At 47.9% G+C, this 11,790-nt stretch overlaps 1 protein-coding gene across 2 annotated transcripts in view; it reads left to right on the top strand.

Annotated features, from left to right (window-relative positions):
- Positions 1–1,445: 1,445 nt before the first annotated feature.
- TMTC1 (transmembrane O-mannosyltransferase targeting cadherins 1) overlaps positions 1,446–11,790 on the top strand; it is a 150,884-nt gene continuing 140,539 nt past the window's right edge. The window contains exon 1 of one of the 2 annotated variants that reach the window (XM_052668035.1): positions 1,446–1,765. In XM_052668035.1, coding sequence (XP_052523995.1) covers positions 1,446–1,765 — 320 coding nt within the window. Of the gene's footprint in view, positions 1,766–4,997; positions 5,222–11,790 lie in introns of those variants that run through there. The other variant, XM_052668036.1, reaches the window with a different exon arrangement.

Genomic DNA, 11,790 nt, shown 5'->3' with positions numbered 1-11,790 from the left:
GCAGAACAGCAGCCCAGCACAGTAAGTGGTATCCCGACAGGGACAAGCCCTGGGAAGAGCTCCACTAAGGTCACATCAGCCTCTTGAGGGGAAAGTTTGACTCACAGCCCCACTCCTGCCAGGGTTTCCTTCTGTTCCGGCTGTCCTGGTTGGAGCCAAGTGCTATCTGTAGCTATTATAGAAGCCCAGCTGAAAAGCCTGTTTTCTTTTTGCTGTACTTGGAAAACCCCCAGAGTGCTAAAATATCTTGAGGGTAAAAGCATTCATGGAGCAGGCTGGCCCTGGACAGCCTGCAAGAACCCTCCACTACTTCTGCTGCACCCTTTTCCCACGCATACACGAGGCAGTGGCAAACTCTATGCAGTGTGACTTAATTCAGGGAGAAATTCGGGATGTGCCCAGGATGTCAGAATCATGGAATCATCAAATGGCCTGGGTTGAAAAGGACCACAACGACCATCGAGTTTCAACCCCCCTGCTATGTGCAGGGTTGCCAACCACCAGACCAGGCTGCCCAGAGCCACATCCAGCCTGGCCTTGAATGCCTCCAGGGATGGGGCATCCACAGCCTCCTTGGGCAACCTGTTCCAGTGTGTCACCACCCTCTGTGTGAAAAACTGCTTCCTAATATCTACCCTAAACTTCCCTTGTCTCAGTTTAAGACCATTCCCCCTTGTCCTATCACTATCCATCCATGCAAACAGCCATTCCCCCTCCTGTTTATATGCTTCCTTCACATACTGGAAGGCCACAGTGAAGTGTCCCCGGAGCTTTTTCTTCTCCAAGCTAAACAAGCCCAGTTCCCTCAACCTTTCTTCATGCCCATTCACCCTACTTACTCCAAGCTCTTTGCCAAGCAGCGCTAGTTCTTTTGAGTAAGTGAGTGAACGGGAGTTATCGATAGGCCACGAGTGGGTCGGGTTGGGCGGGATGGGCTCCTACAGCAAAGCCACCACGGTGATGCTTTGATGGAAATTTTGGAAGAGGGGCAGCTTGATCAGAATAGGGAAAACAACCCCCGTGGCACCGCAACGCCTCCCGTCCCGCAGAGGCTGCTCGGCACAGCATGGTTGCGGTGCCCGGGTGGGCTCTCCGGCTGAACGCGGCCCAGGGACCGAAGCCACCGCCGCACCGCTCCGCCCGGAGCTCCGCGCCCCGCCCGGGCCGAGCCTCCCCCGCGGCGGGCGGAGGTGACAGCACGGCAAGGAGCATGCGTGCAGGGGGGTAGGGAGGAGGAGGAGGAGGAGGAGGAGGAGGAGGGGAGGAGGAGGAGGAGGAGGGATGGCGCGGGGAGGCGGCCGCTGTTTATTTGCAGCCGGGCAGGCTGCGCCCCGGCAGAGCGCGAGTGGCCGCCGCCGGCGCCGCCGGTGCCGCTGCCCGCCCCGCAGCATGCGGGCGGCGGAGCCGGGGCTCCCAGCGCGGCTCTCCGCGCAAGGTCCCGCGCCATGGTGACGGGCTCGGCGCTGGGAAACCGCAGCCGGGACCGAGCCGCGCCGCCGCCGGCCCCGCGCCCCTCGGTGCCGCCGCCGGGGCGGTGCGGCGGGGCGGCGGCGGCGGCGGTGCTGGCGGGGCTGTGCGCGCTGTGCTACGGCAACTCGCTGCGGGGAGAGTTCGTGCACGACGACGTCTGGGCCATCGTCAACAACCCCGACGTGCGGGCGGCCGCTCCCGTGGCCGCCGCTTTCGCCAACGACTTCTGGGGCAAGCGGATGGCTGAGAACACCAGCCACAAGTCCTACCGGCCCCTCTGCGTCCTCACCTTCAAGTAAGTGCCCGGGGCCGGGTGATGATGCCGCGGGTGCGCCCCGGCCCCGACGGTGCGCGAACAGGTGTCTGCGGGCGGCCGGGGGGGACGGGGCGCTCGGGGAAGCGCCTCCGAGTGAGAGGTGCGCAGAGCGACTTCCCCCGAAGTTCTTCCTGCCTCTCAGCCCTCTGCTTTATCCCCAGTACTTCGCTCCGCGGTTGGGTGAGCGTGCCGGGAAGTTGTGCCGTTCCGAAGCGGAGCCGTATCCCCAGCTTAGCCGCTCCCCGCGGCCGCCGCGCTTTTCGCGGTCCCCGCGCGGTCCCCGACCGGAGTCCCGGCTCTACGGGGAGGGAAAGAGAGGTCGGGGAGCAGCAAAGAATTGACGGTTCTTTCGCTAATCCCAGGAGGAAGAACGAGATCCTCTCCTCCTTCTCCTCTCAGAGGAGAACGTGTAGCAGCTCGGCGCGGTCACCAGTCAGTCGTTTCGTCAGCTTTGGCGTTAGCTTGTTCTCTGTTTGCCGTGTTCTGACGTAACACAAATGATGGTGAATGTTTACTCCGTTTTAGTATTTAAAAATGTTTGAGTGCTTGCGGGGAGCTGCGCGGAAGAGCTGATGTAGCGGATGATGCCGAGCACGGGGCTCCCGGTGATCAGCAGTCCGACTCTGTGCATTGTGAACCTCAGGCGGTCCTAAGGAGCAAACTCTATGGGCAGCACGAAGTGTGCCGGGAGGAGGTGGTGGTTAGGACCTGCTGAGTAACTGTCCATTCAAATACCTGGTATTTATAAATAACATCTCACGAACTCTCAGAAAATAGAGCCTTTCTGTAAGGCAAGAACAGTTAGGGGAAATCCAGCATCCTTGTGCTGTAAGGACAAGCTTAGAGCTGAGAGCAGTCGGTACCAGCTATTTGGGAACCGTGGCTGGGTGGAACATCCCCCATGCACAAAACTGAATAGTGCAGATGCCCACGAGCTGCATTGTTCAGGACAGACTGTATGTGTTCTTGAGGCAGTTCTAAGCAGGTTTCCGCAGAGAACGAAGGGGTAGGAGGCTGCCCTGGGCAGAGCCAGCTCTGTGCACATGGACTGCTTCCTCCGTTAGGTGCTCAGCCAAACTGTTGCATGGCTGGGGAGCCCTCCGGTGGATCCATTACTCCCACAGCACATCAGTGGGTAATTCAAGAGGTGAGCGAACCTCCACACATCACCATGCAGCTACGCTGCTGGACTCGCTGCTGGCCTTGGCTGTGTAGATCAGGTTGTGGAGTTGAGGTCAAATTATGCTAATTAACAGTCTTAAACTTTAATAATGGAATGGAAACTGAATGCTTTAGATCACATTTATATATCTTGACGGAACTGGTTTACCCTTTGCTATTTGAAGAAAGAAAGAGGAAAAGGGGAAAATGAGGACGAAACACTGTCCCATCTACTCCTTTTTGGAAACCAGTGAGATAGACTTTCTGAGCAAGACTTCATTTTCAAGTGCGTATAATAACCATACAGCCAAAGCCTAGGGTCAAAGGCACAGTCATTTGTTCACTGGTTGGCACTGCATTTAGAATAAGGAAGGGATCATTTATCTTCCCTGGCTGCAGAGGAAGGCTATTTCCAGTGTCCCAAATACCCTTCCAGCCCTCTGCATTTCCTCATTCTTCTCACTCCCTACCTCTCAGTAGGGTGCCAGAGGCAGATGTTAAGATCTGCGTTGGAATGGATCCTCTGTACCCAGTGCTCCCAAGCAGGATGCAGTGAGAGCGTTCTGCCAGATGATGCTGAACTGTGGCTGAGCTGCATGCTGCTTGCTCTGATGTCCTGCCTGGCACCACTTTGCTGGTTGTACTCTGTTCTCCTGCAGGAGGAGAAAGACTCTACCCCACTGGTTGTTAAATGCTCGACAGGAATGGTCTTTTAACAAAATTGAAATGAATGGCAGCATGATTCTTTGCATCTTCCTGTGGTCATTTTCACCTGGAAGACTTGCCTACCTACAGATCCTCAGTACACAGATACTTTGTCTCCATCTCTTTTCTGTCCTTTGCGGCTGTGAAAGTGAAAGGACTCATGATGCCCCGTAGACTTGTCATTTAACGGAGCACATCTTTCATGCGTGCTACATATTCTTGAAACGATCTCAATTAAAAGAATTTATCACTGCTCTGTCAAAAAAAAAAATCTTGACTAAACACTGCTGAAATCTTGTAACGGTGGCTCAGCATCCCTCACTTATTGGAAATCCTAAATGACAGTCCTAATTCTAGCAGATTAACGCTCTAGAGCCAAACAGTGAAAAGAGCTCAACTATTTGGCGCTATTCGCACTGGGTCTGTCAGAATGAATGATGAGAGGAAAATATGAGTGGCCTGTGCTACTAGAATCACTCAGCAAAACTTAAACATTTTCACACATCTGCTGCGTTTTCTTTTTGTCTGCGTGTGGGTTAACATCAGAGGGAGAAAAAGCCTGCATGTGAACTGTTGAATTAAATATTGTTTACTTTGCGTCTTTGAACTTCTCTCACCTTTTCTTCTGACTTCAGTAAAGGAAAGAAGCATTGAAACTGGTTGGTTCAGAGACATCCCCGCTGTGCTTGGATACCTGTTGGGTGACAGGACTAGCATCTGCAAAGGAGATGACATGATAGGCAGTGATTTTGTTTAGTCCTCAGGAAAACTTGATGCTTTCTTCTCCAAGATGTAATTCAATATACTTATTTTTAAAGAAGGTCACTTTTTGGAGATATTCAATTTCTTGGTGCCTTCCACATAAAATGTTAAGGTGAAGGGGAGGAACAGAAGAACTGCTAGCTCTATAATTCACTCAGGACTTTATATTGAAACTGAGTGTTTTCTGTCTTGTAGCATGTCTCTGCTAACAGAAGTTTGGTGAGACATTTTTCCTTCTCTAGCACTGACATTATTTCTTGGCTCTAGTGATTTTGCAGAGTATTTCTCAACTGTTGGAGCAGAAGGTGAAATCCTCAGTACCACCTCTCCTCGTCTCTTGCTTTCCTAATCTCTGTTTAGATGGGTGTTTCTGCAATGAAAATCTAAAGTGGTTTGTTGTAGTCAGCAACACGGTAGACATTGCCTCAAGGTGTGTGGTAGAAGGAGATGACAAGAACAAATATTTATTTTTTTCTTTTAAACCCAAATGCCAAAATTTAAAGACTCTCAAACACAGCAGCCCCCTAGTTCTCCAGGTGTCTGAGCAAAGGCCCAGGAGAAGGAAGCCCACTTGGACTCTTTGATGAGGAGCAGAAAACAGGTGTCAGTGAGGGAGGTGCCACAAGCCCATGAATAACAGCTCACTGGAGGCAAAAGACTGGCAGAGAAGATACTGGCTGGTTACAGTCATTTAGCTGTTGCAGAGACTCAGGAAGATGAAGCTGGCTGGAGGACTGTGGATGATATCTGGTCTTCCTTGAAGGAGATGTTACAGTTCACTGGAAATGAACTTGGATCCCTGAGTGGGTAAGATCGCTTCCTCCAGCTGCTGCTTGGGCTGTTTGGGTCTGGAAGGAGGAGCTGGGAGAGATAAGTCATTGAGAGGTACTCAGTTGTCCCACTGGAAAAGACATAGGCACCGCAGCTGGAAGGTCGAGATATCTCACTAGTCCTCTGACAGTAAAAATAGGGAAAAAAAGAACCATCCCATGCTCACTTGCTGACAGCAGAATGGATGGCTCTGCCTGCAGAGGCTGCTGGTCGGTGGTAGCTTGGGCAGCATGAATGCCTTGGGAAAAAATGGGATCCTTCAGCTACAGTTCACATGGTGCAGGCACTGTGAGCCTAGTATGAGACTACCAATGGCTCTAGATCAAACCCCGAAATGATTGTGAGCTTGAGTTAGACGTAAATACAGAGCCAAAAGGAGAATTAATTCAATAAGTCACTGCCAACCTTCTGATCTATCTAGTTGCATACAGCTGATCCTTCTGTTTTTTCAGCTGTATCCGTGGCGTGAATTTCAAGGACAGGCAGCTTAGAAAAAACAACCAGGGAAGAAAAAAAGAAATTTTATTTGTTCTTCCTTAATGGTTTATTATGTTTTGACATCACAGGGTAAGACAGCGAGTTATAATGTCAGGTTAAATATGCACCGCACAAGTATTTTCTTCCCTCCGTGCATCTGTATTAAGGCAATATCACAATGCTTAAGAATTATGTTAGTATTTCTCCTACGAACCTTGGTCTAGCATTTCTACCCTCACTATGGCAGTCATTCTCCATATACTGATGCTGTGATGCGTGCCATGAAATCAGTACAGCACTGGTGTAGCCACAGTGGGCTAAAGCTGCAAGGGAGGTGAGGTTCCTGCGAAGTGGCAGTGCTTGTATTAGACCAGCTGTGTTGTAATTGCAGTATATGAGTACATTTCTAGATGTGTGTGCCTTGATTCTGACCAAGGCGGGACCACGTGGCTGCCATTTTAGATTTGGGGGAGGGCGTGTGTGCTGCAAAGCTTGTCTTTTTTCCAGCTCTGGAGTTGCTCATATGAAGCTGATTTAGGGAAGACTTTTTCTTTCTGCCCACCACATGAGTGTAATTACTGTTTAGAAATAGAAGGAGTGATCTGGAACCAAACAGGGAATGTAGCAGCATGTCTGATTTTTTTTTTTTTTCTTTTTAGTTGTAGGAGCAGGCTGTGCCCCCCTGGGGGAGGGGAGCTGGCAGGGTTGCTTGGACTTCACAGGATGAGGCCAGGTGGCTGCTGATGAAGCCCAGTGCTTAGGGAGGGCCTTAAAGCCTGCAGGACGGTAGGAAGGCTGGGAGCTGTAGGGTGCTGCTGGAGCCTGTGGCCTGGCAGCCTTATGGGTGCCTGCATTCTGCTGAGCCAGTGGTCAGGGTGAAAGCGGGAATCTGCCCACACGTGCATGGGGAGCTGTGGGAACTGTGCATGAACTGTATTTGATTTCTGTCTGGTTGCAAAATCTTCTCTGTGGCTAAAACTTGTAACAAAGCTTGTTTCTCTCGAGTTGAAAATGCTAAGGGGAAGCATTCCCAAAAAGGCCTGGGCAGGTTCTGCGCAAAGATGTGGCTGAGGTGAATGCAGCCACATCTGTGTTCGCTGCTTTTGTTCTTGCTGTTTTGCCTGTATGACACCTACCGATTCCTATTCCTTTTTGCACCAATGTCACTCTTAATTTTCTTTTATCTCCTTTTACCTAAAAGGCTCAGCTCTGAACCTGCCTTCACCCTCACAGGAGCATGCTGTCAGTGCTGTTTAGAGTCCACAAAAATGAAGAGCTTTGGCTGCTGCTGGTTAGCTGAGGGCATTTCTCAGCGTTTGCTTGCTGTGTTTTTGACTTCTTTCCTGGGCTTTCTCATTTATTGTCTCTTGGAGTTAAAAGGAAAGAGTGCTGCTCTGTTTTTATATGTTAAACTTGGTTTTCTGTTCCGTTCAGCATAAATTTGAGTGGCATCTCCTATGGTCTGCAGTTTGAGCTGAAAGATTACCAAACTTGCTTCAAGTCTGATGGAAAAACTTTTGCATTGCATTTGAAATGTGCTCATAACTTCAGACTAGGTTTCCATTAGTGCCATTCTCTCGTCTTGATGTCCTAACTGTCTGTCCTAACTTTGTTCTGGCATACCTTGTCTTTTATCCTTGCAGTACTTGGAAAGGGACTGCTGGTGTTAAAACATCCAAGTTATTCATCCCCACCACTATCAATCCCTGGAATGCATGTTACTCTCTTGCTATACTTTTGCAAAACAGCATGGATGTGCCAGCATTGCAAACTGCTGTGTGTACTGCACTGCTACCTGGTGTGGGGTGGTGAAGAGTTTTGTGAGATGTTCATTTCTTTCTGTGTATTGCCGTTGCAGATCTGATGGTTAAGGACAGCTTTTAAGACAAGCACTCATTTGTTCAAAATCTTGATAAAACAACATCTTGTCAGTCTGTAAATTGCCAGACTGTTTTTTTCCCTGACTGTTTGTGGAAATAAATGTAAAGCTAGGTGAATGGTATACTCAGTATTCTTAGCATAGGAATGACTGCCAACCACACTTTCTAGTGTAGCACTAGGAATTTTTGCTTAGCGTATTTGCTGCTGCCAAGGTGCTGTTGCTTCTCAGTCTGATTGTGATTCCTGTTTTCTTTTGCTAACCCTGCTAGAAAGCAATAACCTGCTTTGAATGCCAGCGTTTACCCAGTCCTCTTGTAAGTGGTGGCTTTGCTCTAAGGAAACTGATCTCACTTGGGAATTGATATGTCTCTGTCTTCTCACCCATCCTTTTATAGGAGGAAAAAAAAAAAAAAAGGAAAGACACGTAAGTGTTATTGCCTATTTAATTCCAAGGCATTGTACTGTGAAAGTTTACCAGCACAAAGTACTGCTGTGCCAGGGAATTCTGCTGCACTTGTGCTGACTGTCCTATGAATGCTGCTGCAAATGGAACTGATGTTCTTTTTTCACTGCTGCAGGTATTTCTTAATCTTTGAGCTGTTTCCACACAGGACTTCAGCCACTGTTACCACTGATGCAGCTGTGCTGTTTTGGGAGTACAGATGCTCATTTTCCTGGCATGCTGTAGATGCATCCCTGGTGATTATGATACTTCACTCTAAAATAGTGAATTAGTTTACATGAACTTTGTTATATACATCACACAAATCTAAAAGGAAAGGAAGATCACAAGAAACTTAATCCATTCTTGTCTGCTAGATTAACTCATAAATCTGCATGTGAGCCTTCTTCTGTAAAAACTAAGGTTTTTATGAGGTGTGGGATGCTCTGAGGATTTCCATTAAGCGTTATTTGCTATAACAAATTACCATTATTATTCTGTGCATTTCTATTTCATAACATGTTGTGGTTTTTGTTAGTCTGTTGAAAATAATAAAACAGTTTAAACTAAACAAGAGCTGCTCGGGGATAATAACGAAGTCTATAAAAAGAGAAACTCTCCAATTATGGTTTACAGTATTATTAAATCATAAGCAGTCTTAAAAAGGTTGAATGAGTCTTTGTTTATGCAAGAGGATAAAAAGTGCTATATTACAGCCCAAGGCAATTATCTACATAGGTTGCTCTGAAAGTAATGCCTCTTACTTATTTCCACAGAAACTCCCAACAGCTACACGGAACACAATTACACTACTTGATAGAGCAAATTCAAAGCTACAAAGTGCTATTTTTCAACGTAGTTACCACCATTAGCTATGCATTTTCACCAGTGACGATCAAGTGTGAATTGCTTTCCCAAGGAGAAGTGTCCCTGCTGACTTCTGTAGGGTACAAATTTGTGCCTTGGCTGGAGTGCAGCATGGCAGGCAGTGAACCTTTAATGAGCAGTGCCTGTGGAAGCCTCTTTCTGAGACCACAGACCCTTTTCCTGAAGCAGACAGAGGAGGAAAGGAAAAGCTGCCATTGGTTGCAAGGCTGTCTGTGCCAGAACCAGCCCACATATGCTGGAACACTTGGACACACAAGATGTTGGGACTATGGTCTTTGCTCAAATGTGTGGTCTGGGTGAGGAATAGCACTGGGAATTTTGTAGTGAATTTTTCTCTTGGTGATGTCTTGGTTGATGCTATATTAGAAAATACCTGAGAATGTCATCTGGCTTCCTTGGCACGTGTGCTTCTTTTTCTTTCACTCCCCCTGGGCCTTTTGAGGGCCTTTGCGTTTGAACTGCCTTTCACCACTTCTCAGAAGGATTAGCACACTCTTTGCCCGCAGGAACTCTTCCAGCAGAGATGCTGAGGCAGTGCCAATTTCTTCTTCCATAAGTGTTTCATGGGGAGTTCCCTTTAGGAAAGACCTCCTTGGATGAGACGGTGGTGTTTCCCTTTTCAAGTGTGTTCACTTGCTTTACTCAGCCCTGTATCTTTGTAGTCCTATTTGCAAATACCTTTGTGGTCTGATAGAAGCAGTCAGCTCACAAAGTTAGGCCAGCTCATCTGGTCTCCCAGCTATGTGCTCTATGAAGGCTGTAGCATATATCTTAACAATTGTACTTCAGCTGAGGCAGATGTGGTCTTCATGCACATCTTTCAGCCTTTTCAATGCTGCAAGTTAGAAATGATAGTAATATTGGTGAGCTTGGGGCTGGCAAGTTTAAAAATTAAAAAATATATATACAACTTTTTGTGTGTGCAGGCTTAAATATGGAAGTATAAGGGCCATCCCCTCCCATTCCCTTGCCCAGGAATTGCTCTGCAGTGGGAGAAACTTGGCTTTCTGTAGTAGGCTGCCTTTTTCCTGGTGAGTGTGCAGGGCAACTTTACAAAGTTTTTGTGGCTTGGATTAGAGCTGTGTGGAGCCCCAAATCTGCTCACTCATTTGATGTGCAATGAAGTCAGCTCCTGCTAACGTTTCAAAATCATTCTGCTGTGATTGTTTAGGGACAAAAGAATGTTTCCTTTATTGCCACGTGGCCTAATTTCTTATGACAAAGAGCTTTGTAACCAAAACACTGGTCTGAATATAGTACCTATGCACAATTGCATTTGATGTTCATGGGCCACCTAAGATGGCATTCAAAACATACGAGGCATGCTTGCACCCAGATTTTGCTGCTTGATCACAGGCTTAACTGAATAGCATGGTGCCGTTATGTTTGTGCTTTGTTCTGCTTCTATGTTTTTGTTTTGCTTTTTAATTCTTTAGTAAAGAATATACAAGGGAATAACCAAGATGTGAGATTGATGCTTTCACGTAACTGCTTTCAAGAACTTAGATCAGATAATTTTCAGCTAACTTACTTTTCAGTTTTTATTCGTGCTGTGTGCCCTCAGAAGAGGTAGGTGTAAAGAGCATCCCTGACGTTGGGGTAGGGGATATGATAGGGAGGGAAGATTTGTCCATGGTGAGGTTTTACCTCTCTTGCCAATAAATTGCTTTACAGACGGGAGAAATGGTCAAGCAACTTCCATGCAGGCTAGTGAGAGATTTTCCAAGAGTGCTGTTGGATATTGTGTCTTTTCGTAACTGGTCCTTGCATGTTGGCCAAATAAACCATAGAAATTGTTTGCATAGGAAGGGACAATTAAAGGTCATCTAGTCCAACTCCCCGGCAACAGGGACAGTGGCAGCTAGAGCTAAATAAGCAGGAATCTTTCATTTTTGGTATGGGGTTTGTCCATATTGCCTGATAATCAGACTCACTTGTCTTCACTGTCCTCACCTACCCTCATGTGCTTTGGCAATTTCTGGGTATTTCTGGGGAAGGCACAATTTGACATTGTTTTTAGGGGGAGCTGTGGTCCACCATGCTGATTTACAGCCAGCAATAATTTGAGGGTCTGAAGAACTGGTCCTGAAGGTGGTCCCTGCCATTGTGCACATCTGCAGGTGTATGGGTGGGAATGTTGCTTAGGTTGCTGCCTCCATTCTCTCTGGGCAGGCTGTTGGTGGGTTCACATGGCTGCAGTGTATTTGCAGCTGAAACTCTGCCTGAGTGTCTCTTGCTTCTGTTTGTTGCCATCTTTGTTCTGGCCAACCACTGCCCCCTGTACCAACTGCTGGGTGCCAGGAGCTGCTGAGGCCTTTCCCATTGCTCGGTGCCACGCTGCAGTGAGAGGAGGGGACACCCTTGCTGCCCTCCATTTCTCCTCTGTCTTCTGTGCCCAGCACTGAGTGAAAGCAGTGCCTGCAGCCTGCTCCAGGTTGCTGTGTGCCTGGGCCCCTCCCCAGCTCCTCTGCAATAGGGAGAGCAGGAGGAGACACAGGAGTCCAGGGGCAGACTCTAAGTACCAGAAATGAAGAGACACTTAACTAGCTTTATTTTTTCTGTTATTATTATTGTCATTTGAAGCTGTGTTATCCTTTTGAACTGTTTGTTGTCCTGTCTTGAAAGAAGTCCAATTGGACAACTGGAATGAACCTTCATGCTGAATTTCAGCAATTCTTGCTGACCAAACCAAAATACTCTGCATCTCCAAAGAAACAGCTGTGTCTGTAGCTTCCATGACACTGCCTGGAGACTGCAAGGAGCTTGAGGCTGTCCACAGAGCAGCTCAGTGGACACCAGTCTCAATCCTGCTCTCTTCCTTAGGGCTTGCCTGGAGGCTGCAGGGAGCTTGGGGCCA

Source organism: Tympanuchus pallidicinctus, unplaced genomic scaffold, assembly GCF_026119805.1.
Source record: "Tympanuchus pallidicinctus isolate F22 unplaced genomic scaffold, pur_lepc_1.0 scaffold8, whole genome shotgun sequence".
NCBI classification, from domain to species: Eukaryota; Metazoa; Chordata; class Aves; order Galliformes; family Phasianidae; genus Tympanuchus; species Tympanuchus pallidicinctus.
This window is presented reverse-complemented; position numbering and strand designations above follow the sequence as displayed.